This window comes from Protobothrops mucrosquamatus, unplaced genomic scaffold (assembly GCF_001527695.2).
Source record: "Protobothrops mucrosquamatus isolate PMUCROS unplaced genomic scaffold, P.Mucros_1.0 scaffold1121, whole genome shotgun sequence".
Taxonomy (NCBI): Eukaryota; Metazoa; Chordata; class Lepidosauria; order Squamata; family Viperidae; genus Protobothrops; species Protobothrops mucrosquamatus.
The window spans coordinates 37,181-49,545 of record NW_015387339.1 but is presented as its reverse complement, the minus strand read 5'-3'; the positions used below and the strand labels follow the sequence as shown (position 1 = coordinate 49,545).

Below are 12,365 nucleotides of genomic sequence, written 5' to 3'. Positions count from 1 at the left end.
ATTATTATTATTATTATCTGATCTTGGGTGAAATGCTATGCTAGAATCTGCCCCCTCATTAGCTGAATTGGATAACACTTGCTGCAGGGTAAAGGTCTCCTGAAACGTATAGATGTCTGTCTGTAGGCTTTAAAGGTTGATTTCTTCAGTTTCTGACTCGGAAGCTTCAGATGAAATTGAAATCAACTGCAGTTTTCTAAAGCTTTTACTTCTAAAGCAAAATTAAGTAACTCAGTAGCACTTATACTCATAATTTGTAATAGTTTATGAAAAAGATTTTTTTAAAATAAAATCTTTTCCTTGGTTTCTTCAACTTCTGACCTTTAGTTTATAATGTATAAACAAAACATCAAGCGGAAAAACAAATTTGTAATTAAACTTATTATATCTTGCTGAGGTTTATCAAAGATAGTTAAATGTATTCACAAATCTCTTTACTTTGTATCTACTCATTGCTCAAGTGAACAAATTCATGAAATCTTGGATGTAATGGGTAATCTTATACTACAGATGGAAGGCAATTAGCTAAGGTTGTTAATTTACCATTATCAGGTTGCTTCTGCTCTTAATTAGCTGTAAAAAGATTGATAAAGTGGGCACTGTATGTCTACACCCAAAGGAATCCCATTAGAGAACAAGGAACGAAAAGACAAAAACAAAAACAAATGGAGTCAGTTGGGAAGCACAGAAAAGAGCTTTTTTTAAAAAGCATACTGATTTGGGCTATTTTGAGCCTAACATTTTTCCTAGGTGAGGTTTTCCTGTAGAGTTTAGGAAATGTGTAGTAACTGTTGGTAATAAATATGCCAGAAAATACTTATTAAAGCTGTATGCCCATTTCTTTAATCCCTTGCCCGTCAAGGCACTGCATGTGTGTTTGTGTATTTATTCCTTTCTTTCTACAGCAGATCTCCCAAATAACAAACCAGAAGTAGAATTTCATGTCTTGGCCTTACAAAAAATTGAACATGCGTATTTTACCTTGCTGTAGCTGAATCTTCTCCATTTTACATAGAACCAAAGTTCATAGAATTGGAAGATACTTATTCGCAGGATTGCTTGCTTCTGGTTATTTTTATTCATGCCACTATATCCGGCAGAATGGACATGCTCTGGGTCCCATCTATTAAACAATGGCATCTGGTGGGACCCAGCAAATATGCCTCCTCTATTGCCGTACCTCACCTTTTGAACACCATATCCTCTGAGATTTGTAGAGTCCTGACTTTGCTATTGTTTTAGGAAGACTCGGGTGTTCCCTTGATCAGGTTTAGTTAGGGGAGCCTGTCACTGCTTCTCTTTTTTTATTATTAGAGTTGGGTTTATCTTGAGTGACAATTGCTTTCATTATTTTTATGGTTGGGTTTGGATTTAACCCTTTGTGCATGCCCTAAAGTTGCAATTGTGAGATGGGTGATTATATATGTTATGTATTAAAGCTATTTATAAGGTCTGTTATAAAAACAGCTAATTGTTTGGTTTGAATCCTCGACCGTCTGTCTGTATATACTGTAAGCCTTTGTTTTAGGCGGGAATGCATACTTTGAAATCATTGGCTGCTGCCTAATGGCAGTCCATATAAATATAAGTCAAGCAGCTGCTAGAGCTGCTTCTGTATGAACTGAATAAAGAGCTGTTACTTCAACCCTGTGTCTTCAATGCCTCACTGTTCCCAATACACAACAGTGGAGATGAAGGTGGGATTATGCTGCTAGGCAGAAAAGAGCTGGAGGACCTTGAGCTAAGAGTCACTAAGGGGTAAGACCAGGCATCAGCGCCCTGATTGGAACAGCGTTCCCCACTTTCTGCCTGCCAGTACGCAAACGCTGGAGGTATCACTTTCCTAAGGGATCCGTCCCTAGGATTCTCACAGAAGCCCTGGCAGCATAAGGCATTGGAGACCCAGTAACAGCCAGCCATGGCCAAAGTTGGCAAACTGTCCGAGTTCGACGTAACACACCCCGAACAATGGATTTTGTATGTCTCAAGAGTTGAAAACTACCTTAGAGCAAACCAGGTCAGAGAAGATAGTTTAAAAGCTGCAACCTTGTTGTGCATGTGTGGCCAAGCCACTTTTGATATAGCAGAGAATCTAGTCGCTCCTGCTGCTTTGGAGTCAGTCACCTTCGCTAACTTGAAACGAAGACTCAAAGAACACTTCTAACCAAGATTGTCCATCATCGCATGGAGACACGCGTTCAAGATGAGAGATCAGCAGCCCGGGGAATCCACTGCTGAATTCATGGCTGCCCTGCGACAGGCGTCCAGGCTCTGCGAATTCCCTGATTTAGAAGATCAGCTCAGGGACCAACTGGTATGTGGCCTGAGAAGCAGAGACTTACAGCAGAGGCTGTTTGCTAAAGAGACCCTGACATTCCAGGACGCACTGAAAGAAGTAATGGCAGAAGAGGCCGCAGGCTTTACGTCTCTCAAAGAATTTCCCCAGCCAGATGGCTGTGCATCATGAAAAGTCATAGAGAACAGAAGACCCAGATGGTGACATTGAGATCGACCAGGTGCAGATCCCAGAAAGAAGGCAGTGGCAGCTTGACAAGGCAGCCTTCTTCCCTAGATGCCCTGGCTGCAGAGGACAGCACCTGCGCTCAGAATGCAGGTTTCGAAAGGCTGTGTGCTGAGCATGTGGCAAACAGGGCCACATCGCTATCATCAGTAAAGGTCACCAGAGGGAATCTCCACCTGAAGACTTCCCCAGGAGAGGTAATGGGGCTCCGGGCAGAATAGAGTACGATATTGCTCCGGTAGGAGGAGCATTCTCAGAACTGGAGCACATCACCCTTTAAAAGAAAAGCTTAGACTAAGAGTCATGCTACAAGGATTTCCATGCTCCATGGAACTGGACACTGGGTCAGCTGTGTCTATAATGTCTTACAGGACTTTTAACTATGTCTGCAGAAATGGCGGGAAACGAGTCAGACTCAAGCCATCAGATTTAATTTTGACAGATTTTCAAAATTTGCGCGTAGTGGTTAAAGACGAAGCCACGTTAAAAGTAAAGTTCAAAGAGTTTGAGGGTCCCCTCAACAACGTAGTGGTGGAAGGCCAGCAAACAAGCCTGATCGGCCTGGATTGGTTTGATGCCTTGGGCATCCATGTGACTGGCATCAACAGAACCCAAACAGTGGATTTGGCAGGTGTCTGCCAGGAGTTTGCTGATGTATTTAGCCCCAACTTAGGGAAGTACAAAGGAGCACCAATTGCTCTCCACCTTGATCCAACCATAGCCCCAATCCGAGTAAAGCCTCGTAGAGTGCCTTTTGCCCTTAAGCCCAAGATTGATGCAGAGTTAGACAAGTTCGTTCAACAGGGAGTGTTGCAACCTGTTGACAGCAGTGTGTGGGAAACCCCCATAGTCAGGCTAAGCCTAATGGAGAGGTGTGCATCTGCGCTGATTATAAGTGCACTATTAATAAGGCACTTCAGCAGCATGCGTATCCGGTGTCTGTAGTTAGCCACATCCTGGCATCATTACAGGGAGGTTGCTTATTCGCAAAGCTGGACCTGGAACAGGCTTATCAGCAACTGCCTGTGGATGATGCCTCTGCTGAGGCACAAACAATAGTTATCCATAGAGAGGGGCATTCAGGGTTCATCGTCTGCAGTTTGGGGTCTTTCAGAGCGTGATGGAATGCACACTCAAAAATATTCCAGGTGTGTGTCCATATTTTGACAACGTTCTAATTGCTGGTGAGCCAGCAGAAATACTTGCAGAACATCTTAGGGCTGTTCTTCAGCGGTTCTGCGAAGCGGGGCTGAAGCTCAAAAGAGAAAAATGTCAAATAGGAGTGAACTCCACAGAGTTCCTCGGTTTCTGGATCGATGTGGCCGAATACACCCCGCTGATTCAAAGCTTAAAGCTATTTTGCAGGCTCCCCGACCTAAATCAAAGGGGGAGCTACAGGCATTTTGGGGGTTACTAAATTTTTACCATGCCTTCCTTTCTTACAAGGCTGCATTAGCAGAGCCTCTACACAGGCTCCTAGATAAAAGGGCACCATGGCAGTGGACTAGCGCCCACGAAAATAGTTTCAGAGCAGTCAAATCACTGCTGTCTTCAGACTCTGTGTTAACACACTTTAACAAAAAACTGCCTATCAGTATGGCATATGATGCATCATCATACGGGATAGGAGCAGTTCTGAGCCATATAATGGCAAACAGGCAGCAAGCACCCATAGCTTATTACTCAAGGACACTTTCCCCCATAGAAAGAAATTACACACAAATTGATAAGGAGGTGTTAGCCATAGTTCCAGGAATAAAGAAATTCCATGATTTCCTTTATGGTCACCCATTTACGGTCTTTACAGACCACAAGCCTCTTCTAGGTCTGTTCACTGCAGACAAGCAAACCCCTCAGATCCTGTCTCCAAGGATGCTGAGGTGGTCAATCTTTATGGCAGTCTACATGTCAATGCTGCTAATAGTGAATATTCTTGCTTTGACAAAATATGCAGAACTGTCTGATATTTTTAGAGTTAATTCAAATGACAGAGAAAGGGAGGAGTTTAGTAAGGAAAGCCCGGGAAAAGGAACGGAAGTGAATCTTTGCCCTCCAGGTTAATTGGAAGATGTGAATCATGACCCCAAAATAGGGAAGGGGAAATGCCTGGAATGTTATGTGCAAAGGGAAGGGAAATTCAGATCTTGGCATCCATCATGCCGTGCTGACACGCCTCTACACTAATAAAGGCTTTTTTAGGTTAAACCATGCCTGAAAGTTCTTTGAAGTGTTTCATTAGTCAGACACATGACATCATGCCAAGATCTGAATTTCCCTTCCCTTTGCACATAACATTCCAGGCATTTCCCTTCCCCTATTTTGGGGTCATGATTCACATCTTCCAATTAACCTGGAGGGCAAAGATTCACTTCCGTTCCTTTTCCCGGGCTTTCCTTACTAAACTCCTCCCTTTCTCTGTCATCTGAATTAACTCTAAAAATACCAGACAGTTCTGCATATTTTGTCAAAGCAAGAATATTCAATATTAGCAGCGTTGACACTATAATTACAGGCTAGTTCATAAGCCTGGCAAGGAAATGGGCCATGCTGACGCACTCAGCAGGTTGCCCCTGCCTAATTCAGAACCAGATCCCGCACCTGCTGCATGCATCCTGTCAATTCAGGATTTGCCAGAATCTCCCCTTCATGCAGGGGATGTGGCTGCTGAGACAGCCACTGACAAAACAGTCGTGTTTTGAACTGGGTGCTGAGGAGGTGGCCAGGAACGAGTCTTAGAATCTCTGCATGAGGGACATCCTAGAATAGTCAGGATGAAGGCACTCGCGAGAAGATATCTGTGGTGGCCAGGGTTGGATAAGGATATTCAAATTAAAGGATGCCAAGTTTGCCAACAGACCAGACCTGAAATGCCTCAAGCTCCAATACATCGCTGGGAGACTACGCAAACCCCCTGGTCTAGGATTCACATAGACTATGCAGGACCCTTCCAAGGACAGGTGTTCCTAATTGTAGTGGACAGTCACTCCAAATGGCTTGAGGTAGCACCTGTCCCTACTATGACTACTGCAGGACCATCCCGGAACTGTGCAGGATCTTTGCCACACATGGCTTACCTGATGTAATTGTATCAGATAATGAGGCACAATTTACTGCCGCTGAATTTCAGTCATTTCTAAAGTCTAATATGATTAGACATGCCACTTCTGCCCCATTTCACCCGGCCTCTAATGGTCAAGCGGAAAGGATGGTAAGGACGACCAAGGAAGCACTTAAAAGAATTACAAAGGGCGATTGGCATCACAGATTGGCAGACTTTTTGCTCTGCCAACGCAAAACTCTGTGCACTTCAATGGGCCGTAGCCCAGCGGAACTCAGATGGGACTTCAGCTGACTACGAAGCTGGACCGTCTCCATCCGGACCAAGTGGCAACTGAGACAGCGCAGCCCAAGCCCCCGAGGAATTTGCAAGTCAGCGACCGAGTTTAGGCAAGGAACTATGGTCAAGGGGCACCGTGGATGGTAGCTGTGGTTTGCAAGGTGTCAGGACCACTGTCATACAAAGTGGTCCTGGAAGATGGACCCGTTTTGCACCACCACATTGATCAACTATGTCGGCGGCAGGCTAATTTAACCCTGGTCACTGATCAAGAGGAGAGTCAAGAGCTGCATGACAGCTGCGGCGCATCTGAGTCTCCCGGGTCCAGCGAGACTCACAGAGACATGCAGGACGACTCAATCTTGGGTGAGTCGCCACCGTCCGGAGTAACATTGCCCTCAGAACTTGTTTGCGGACTTGTTTCCCAGCAATTCAGACCAGCTGAAAGCATACTGGCCAGAGGAACCAAAGAGAGATTGGTCTACCTGGCCCGACCAGACTCAAGTCTACCCATAGCTAGCGGGTCACGGAGTCCTGGTCTACCCAGCCAGCCAAGGGTAGACCGGGAACCTCCGGCAGAAATGCAGCGATCAGAACGATTGCGAAAGCCACCTGCCTATCTAAAAGACTATGTACATTTTATGGATTGTGATTATCTAGGGCGGGGCTTTTCAACCAGTGGTACACGTACCACTTGTGGTACATTAATGAGTGGCAGGCAACCCTGCCTAGCCAAGTGTAGTGGGGGAGGGAAAGAGCCAGCACAGGCAAGGACTTACAGTGACAGAGTCCTCTGGAGCTGCAAAGGCCCCAGGCTCACTTCTGGCTCACCCTCCCCCATGAGAAAAGAGGAGGGGGGCAGAGACAGGAGAGCCTATAAAAGGAGGCAGTTTGGGCAGGAGAGGGAGAGAGAGAAAAAAGCAGCAGCCTTGGGAGGAGGCAGAGTCAGCTGCACCGAAGGGGAAGAAGAAGGAGGGGGAGGGTGGGAGGAGAGGAGATCAAGCAGGCTGGCCATGAGCCGATCTACAACTGCTGTGGCAGCCACCTGTGCTGGCAGCAGCAAACAGGCAAGAAATGCACCCGGGGGAGGGGTCACTGTCCAAGAGGAATGAAAAAAGGCAGCAATGGCTGGAGGTGAGGCACGGAGGAGGGAAGGAGATGGAGAGTGGAAGGATTCTTATGTGCTTTTGTGACTTTGAAGTTCTGGGATTTGTGCAATGAGGGCTTTGTGTTCTTAAGGAGTGTTTGGCAATTTCTATTTGGCTGATGGCTGATGTCTCGTGTTAGCATCTATAGCTCTGCTGTTGTTAGCTGTAAGTTTTGCTGCAAGGGATTTTGAAGTATTTTTCTCCTGAATGGATTTTGCCTGTAGCATTCCTTTACTTATGAATGGAGCCATTTGGGGAGGTTGCCTTAGCCGGCAGCTAGTACTTACATTTTTTTTCTTCCTTAAGTGCCGGCTGTGCTCCTTACTTTCCTTTCTAGCCAGTAGCTAATTCTTAAAGGGGAATGTGCCTTTTTAAGCTAGTTCACTCAGCAGCTTGTCTTTTCTGTCTCTGGAGGCCTTTCCTTGTTTGATCAATATATGGAAGAGGGAAAATATGGGGGGAGGGTTCAAATTCTTCCTTCAGAAGGAGATGGGAATGAGAAAAAGGGAGGCAGGGAAGGGATGGAGGAAAGGAAGTCCCGCCTTAGCACTTGGCCACCAGCAGCTCTGCCATTGACTTTGCTTGTCAAAAGGTTGCAGAAGGGGATCACATGACCCTAGAACACTGTGACCATTATAAATATGAATCAGTTGCCAAGCATCCAAATATAAATCACATGACCCTGGGCATGCTGCAATGGTCATAATTGTGAAAAATGGTCATAAGTCATTTCAGTGCAATTGCAACTTTGAACAGGGTTTTTTTTTTTGGTCATCAAGTTTTTGACACCTTGCTAGGTGGTACTCGAATATTGCCATATCCTAAAAGTGGTACAATTCGTAAAAAGGTTGAAAAGCTCTGATCTAGGGGGAAGGGGTATCATGTATTTATGGATTGTGATTATCTAGGGGGAAGGGGTGTCATGTATTCATAAGGTCTGTTATAAAAATGGTTAGCTAATTGTTTGGTTTGAATCCTCGACTGTTTGTCTGTATATACTGTAAGCCTTTGTTTTAGGTGGGAATGCATACTTTGAAATCATTGGCTGCCGCCTAGTGGCGGTCCGTATAAATATAAGTCAAGCGGCTGCTAGAGCTGCTTCTGTGTGAACCGAATAAAGAGCTGTTACTTCAACCCTGTGTCTTCAATGCCTCACTGTTCCCACTACACAACAATATAAATTAATGCAATCAACTTTATCATTGTCATAGATAAATATTACTCACCTGGTTTATGTAGTTAATTAAAGCTATAGTCCAGGATGCTATTTGATGAATTGAATCAGCTGCAAAAATTGATGCAGTCCTTGGAATAGTGTTTGTTTGATCAGCTATAATGTTTATGATGAAAGAGACAAAATGGTTTTCTGGCAATTGTGGGATCGCCGTGGAATAAGCCTTGCTACTAAGCTTAAGGTTTACCAGGCAGCAGTGCTAACTACCCTAATGTATGCCAGTGAGACCTGGACAGTGTACAGGAGGCACGTCAGGCAACTGAATTACTTCCACATGACTTGCCTTCGCAGAATTCTGAGGATCCGGTGGCAGGATAAGATACCAGATACAGATGTCATCTCCAGAGCAGGCCTACCATCAGTTTACACTCTGTTGATGAAAGCCCAGATGCGCTGGGCAGGCCATGTTGTAAGGATGCCAGACCATCGCATCCCTAAACAGCTCTTCTATGGTGAGCTGTCTCAAGGAAAGGGATCGCACGGGGGACAAAAGAAGCGATACAAAGACACGCTGAAAGCATCTCTCAAGTCCCTGGATATCGACACCATCTCTTGGGAATTTTTGGCACATGATCGACCGACATGGCGTACCCTGGTTTACCAGGGTTGCCAGACATATGAACACAGAAGGACAATCTTGGCACAAGAGAAGCGAGCACTCCGTAAAGCCAGAGCTGCAAATGCTGAAGCAATAGTTTCCACATTTCTCTGTTCAGTATGTGGCAGAACATTCCGTGCTAACATCGGTCTCATCAGCCATCTACGGACACACCGCTGATGGCCCATAATCCATAAGATGTCAAGGTCTTCATCGAAATTGATGGATGAACAACCACAAGTTAATATTGGGCTGCAAATTTCCTCTTGAGCACCAGACTGGAGCACAGACAGTTGCAAATTAAGAATCCAGACAATGGGTACTGGCAAATGGACTGCTTGGGGGAGAGGGCAGAATGAATGACCCTAAGCTTTAAAAAAAAGTTGTGTGTTCGTAACTTCATTCTAAATTTGATAATCCTTTTTATGTTTTGCAGGATATGAATGACTACTCCCCAATATTTAGCAAAACTCTGTACAAGGGCATGGTTGCTCCCGATGCAATCAAAGGCACCGTTATCACAACAGTGGAAGCAGAGGATCAGGACCCTCCGGTAAGCAAAGAAAGGTTTTCTTAATATTTTTCATGCAAGAAGAATTCCTTTTAAAACCACATAAATGGATTTATTCCTCTGAACAATGGAAGTGATTACTGCATATGGATTTCACAGCAATCACTTTAATACTAGCCTATCCTTAAGGTGCACTTCAATTATTGTTTCCAAGATTGATAAGGTACAATGCAAATCTTTTCCCCACAACCAGCATTTCCCCACTCTATGGCCCAGGTTTCTTTTTGATGGAATAATTGCTGTTAGAAATCTTTAGTGAGCCTCAGCATGCAGATGGAACAAGGATAAGCAAGAAATGCATTTCAAATAGCTAATCAGCTAGTTCAAATAACTCCATAGTTCCAACAGGAAATAAATATTTTGAAGGGTTATTATTCCTGTGTTTTGCCATTTCCTTAAATCTTTCAGCAAAAATGTACTGTAGAAAAAGCCTAATTAAACTCTTAAAAAGAAGTGCAAGTTTTGACAACTGCATGTGATTAAATATTTTCTTCCCAACAATGTTCACTTTTGAAATGCTGAGACTGAATTGAGGGGGCTCTTAATGCTGAATTCTGGCTTCCTTATCAAGGTACTGAAGAATATAAGTAGTCAAAAATGTAATTTGAATTTTTAAAAAGCAACACTTATGTTAGATTGTCAGGAAAGTTAATGTTAATAATTGTTACAATGGATGTTTTCATAATTGATTGCTAATGTGAGAATGTCATATTGATGGCATATATTTATAGGAAGCCTGATATCCTTCCTATAAACTAAATGAAGGATCTAAAAGAGAGAGAGATTTCCTAGTTTCTCCAATAGACAAACATTTCAATTTAATGATTTTTCCCCAGTGTACAAAGTTACCATAGTTTCATGATCACTGTAAATCTTTCTAAATATCTGGTGTAAGTTTCAGAGGTTGAAGACAAGCAAATTCATAGAAGGTATCAAAGGCCTACACTGAATTTATTACATTTCTGATTGTTTTGATATATATTTTAAGCTGATGATGTGAAACAGTCATGATTCTCTAATGTTTTTGGAACAATGGGCGCATTTGAAATTTTGAAAATATGTTGTAGGCACTTCCACAAAATGGCTACCAAGCTAGGTCCAACATTAACTACTTATATTATTGTGATCATTAACCAGCCCAACTATATTAATTGGAGAGCCAGTTTGGTGTATGGCTGGCCTAGAAACCAGGATACTCTGAATTCTAATTCCATCTGAGGCAAGAAAGCCAGCTGAATGATTTTGGGCCAGTCACTCTTTCTCAGCCCAGCTCACCTCACAGGGTTGTTGTTGTGGGGAAAATAGGATGAGGAAGGAGTATTAGGCATGTTTACCACATTGAGTTACTTATAAAGTAAGGAATAAGTGTGGGATTAAAAGATTTGATCAGAAAGTAAATTAGGGACTTGCTTTTGCCTCATTCACTGTTTCAGCTTATCTTTCTCCTTTTTTTTCTAATCAACAAGTATCCATCCAGATGACATTGCAGTCACTCATTTTTTTGCTAGAATGGATGAGGGACAGTGTTGATATGTCATAATGCAGAATGATAACAAAGAATTATTAATAATAATAATAATAATAATAATAATAATAATAATAATAATAATAATAATAATAATAATAATAATAATAATAATAATAATAATAATAATAAAGTTGGAAGGAACCTTGGAGGTCATCTAGTCCAACCCTCTGCTCAGGCAGGAAACCCTATACCACTTCAGACAAATGGCTGTACAGTCTCTTCTTAAAAACTTCCAGTGTTGGAGCATTCACAGCTTCCGAAGACAGGTTGTTCCACTGATTAATTGTTCTAACTGTCAGGAAATTTCTCCTTAGTTCTAGGTTGCTTCTCTCTTTGGTTAGTTGCCATCCGTTGCTTCTTGTCCTGCCTTCAGGTGCTTTGGAGAATAGCTTGACTCCCTCTTTTTTGTGGTAGCCCCTTAAATATTGGAACACTGCTATGATGTCATCCCTGGTCCTTCTCTTCATTAGACTAGACATACTGTTAGAGAATTTTAATTTCTGTTGGTAAAAATAAATCAGAAGCTCTCACAGTTGACTGCATTTAGCTGATTCAAATAAACTCTTTATATTCATATAAAAATATTTACAATACCATATATTCTTCTTCATAGCAACATAGCATAAATGAAGACTTCTTACAGCAGAGACAGACCAGAGACCTGAAACTGAAACCCAGCTTCTAACTCAATAACCTTTTTGCACAGACTCAGTAGCACTTTACTCACATTGGCTGACTGAGTTACCACATGACTCTTCCTGCTCATGAATATTCCAACACTCCTCCCTTCATGACAGGAAGAGACATCAGACCTATTGACTTAATACATTTTCCATAGTGAATACCACCCAATGGTTTAGTCATCATGTCTGCCAAATTATCCTCAGAAGAACAACGATGTAAACTAATCAATTTTCTTTTTACAGCTTCCCTGACATTACAATACTTAATGTCTACATGTTTACTTCTGTTCTTCACCCTGTCACCAGTTGCCATTTTTATACAGGCAGCATTGTCTTCAAATACCTTTACAGATTCTTTTACATTAATATTTAAATCTTGCAACAACTGTACATATCATGTTACTTCAGAACACAATTCAGATTAAAGCAATAAACTCTGCTTCCGCTGTTGAAATAGCAACAGTTGTTTGTTTTCTGGACTTCCATCCAATCAGAGTCCCTCCAAACAATATTATAATCCCAGAATTTGATTTCCTTGTGTTTATTTCATTTGCATAGTCACTATCGACATAACACTTTAATTTCAATTCCTCAGTAATCTGTATTTGAAGACCTAAATTTATAGTTCCCTTTAAATATCTGAGAACCCTCTTTACACCCATCCAATGTAACTTTGTAGGTGCAGCAGTAAAACGACTTAAAATGCTTACTGCGCAAGCTATGTCTGGTCTGGACCACTGTGATA

At 42.6% G+C, this 12,365-nt stretch overlaps 1 protein-coding gene across 1 annotated transcript in view; it reads left to right on the top strand.

Annotated features, from left to right (window-relative positions):
* Positions 1 to 12,365, top strand: part of PCDH15 (protocadherin related 15) — a gene marked incomplete at its 3' end in the record, with an annotated part of 345,211 nt that overhangs the window by 297,857 nt on the left and 34,989 nt on the right. The window contains exon 19 of the mRNA XM_015820330.2: positions 9,275 to 9,405. Within this exon, the coding sequence (XP_015675816.2) occupies positions 9,275 to 9,405 (131 nt within the window). The remainder of the gene's footprint in view (positions 1 to 9,274; positions 9,406 to 12,365) is intronic.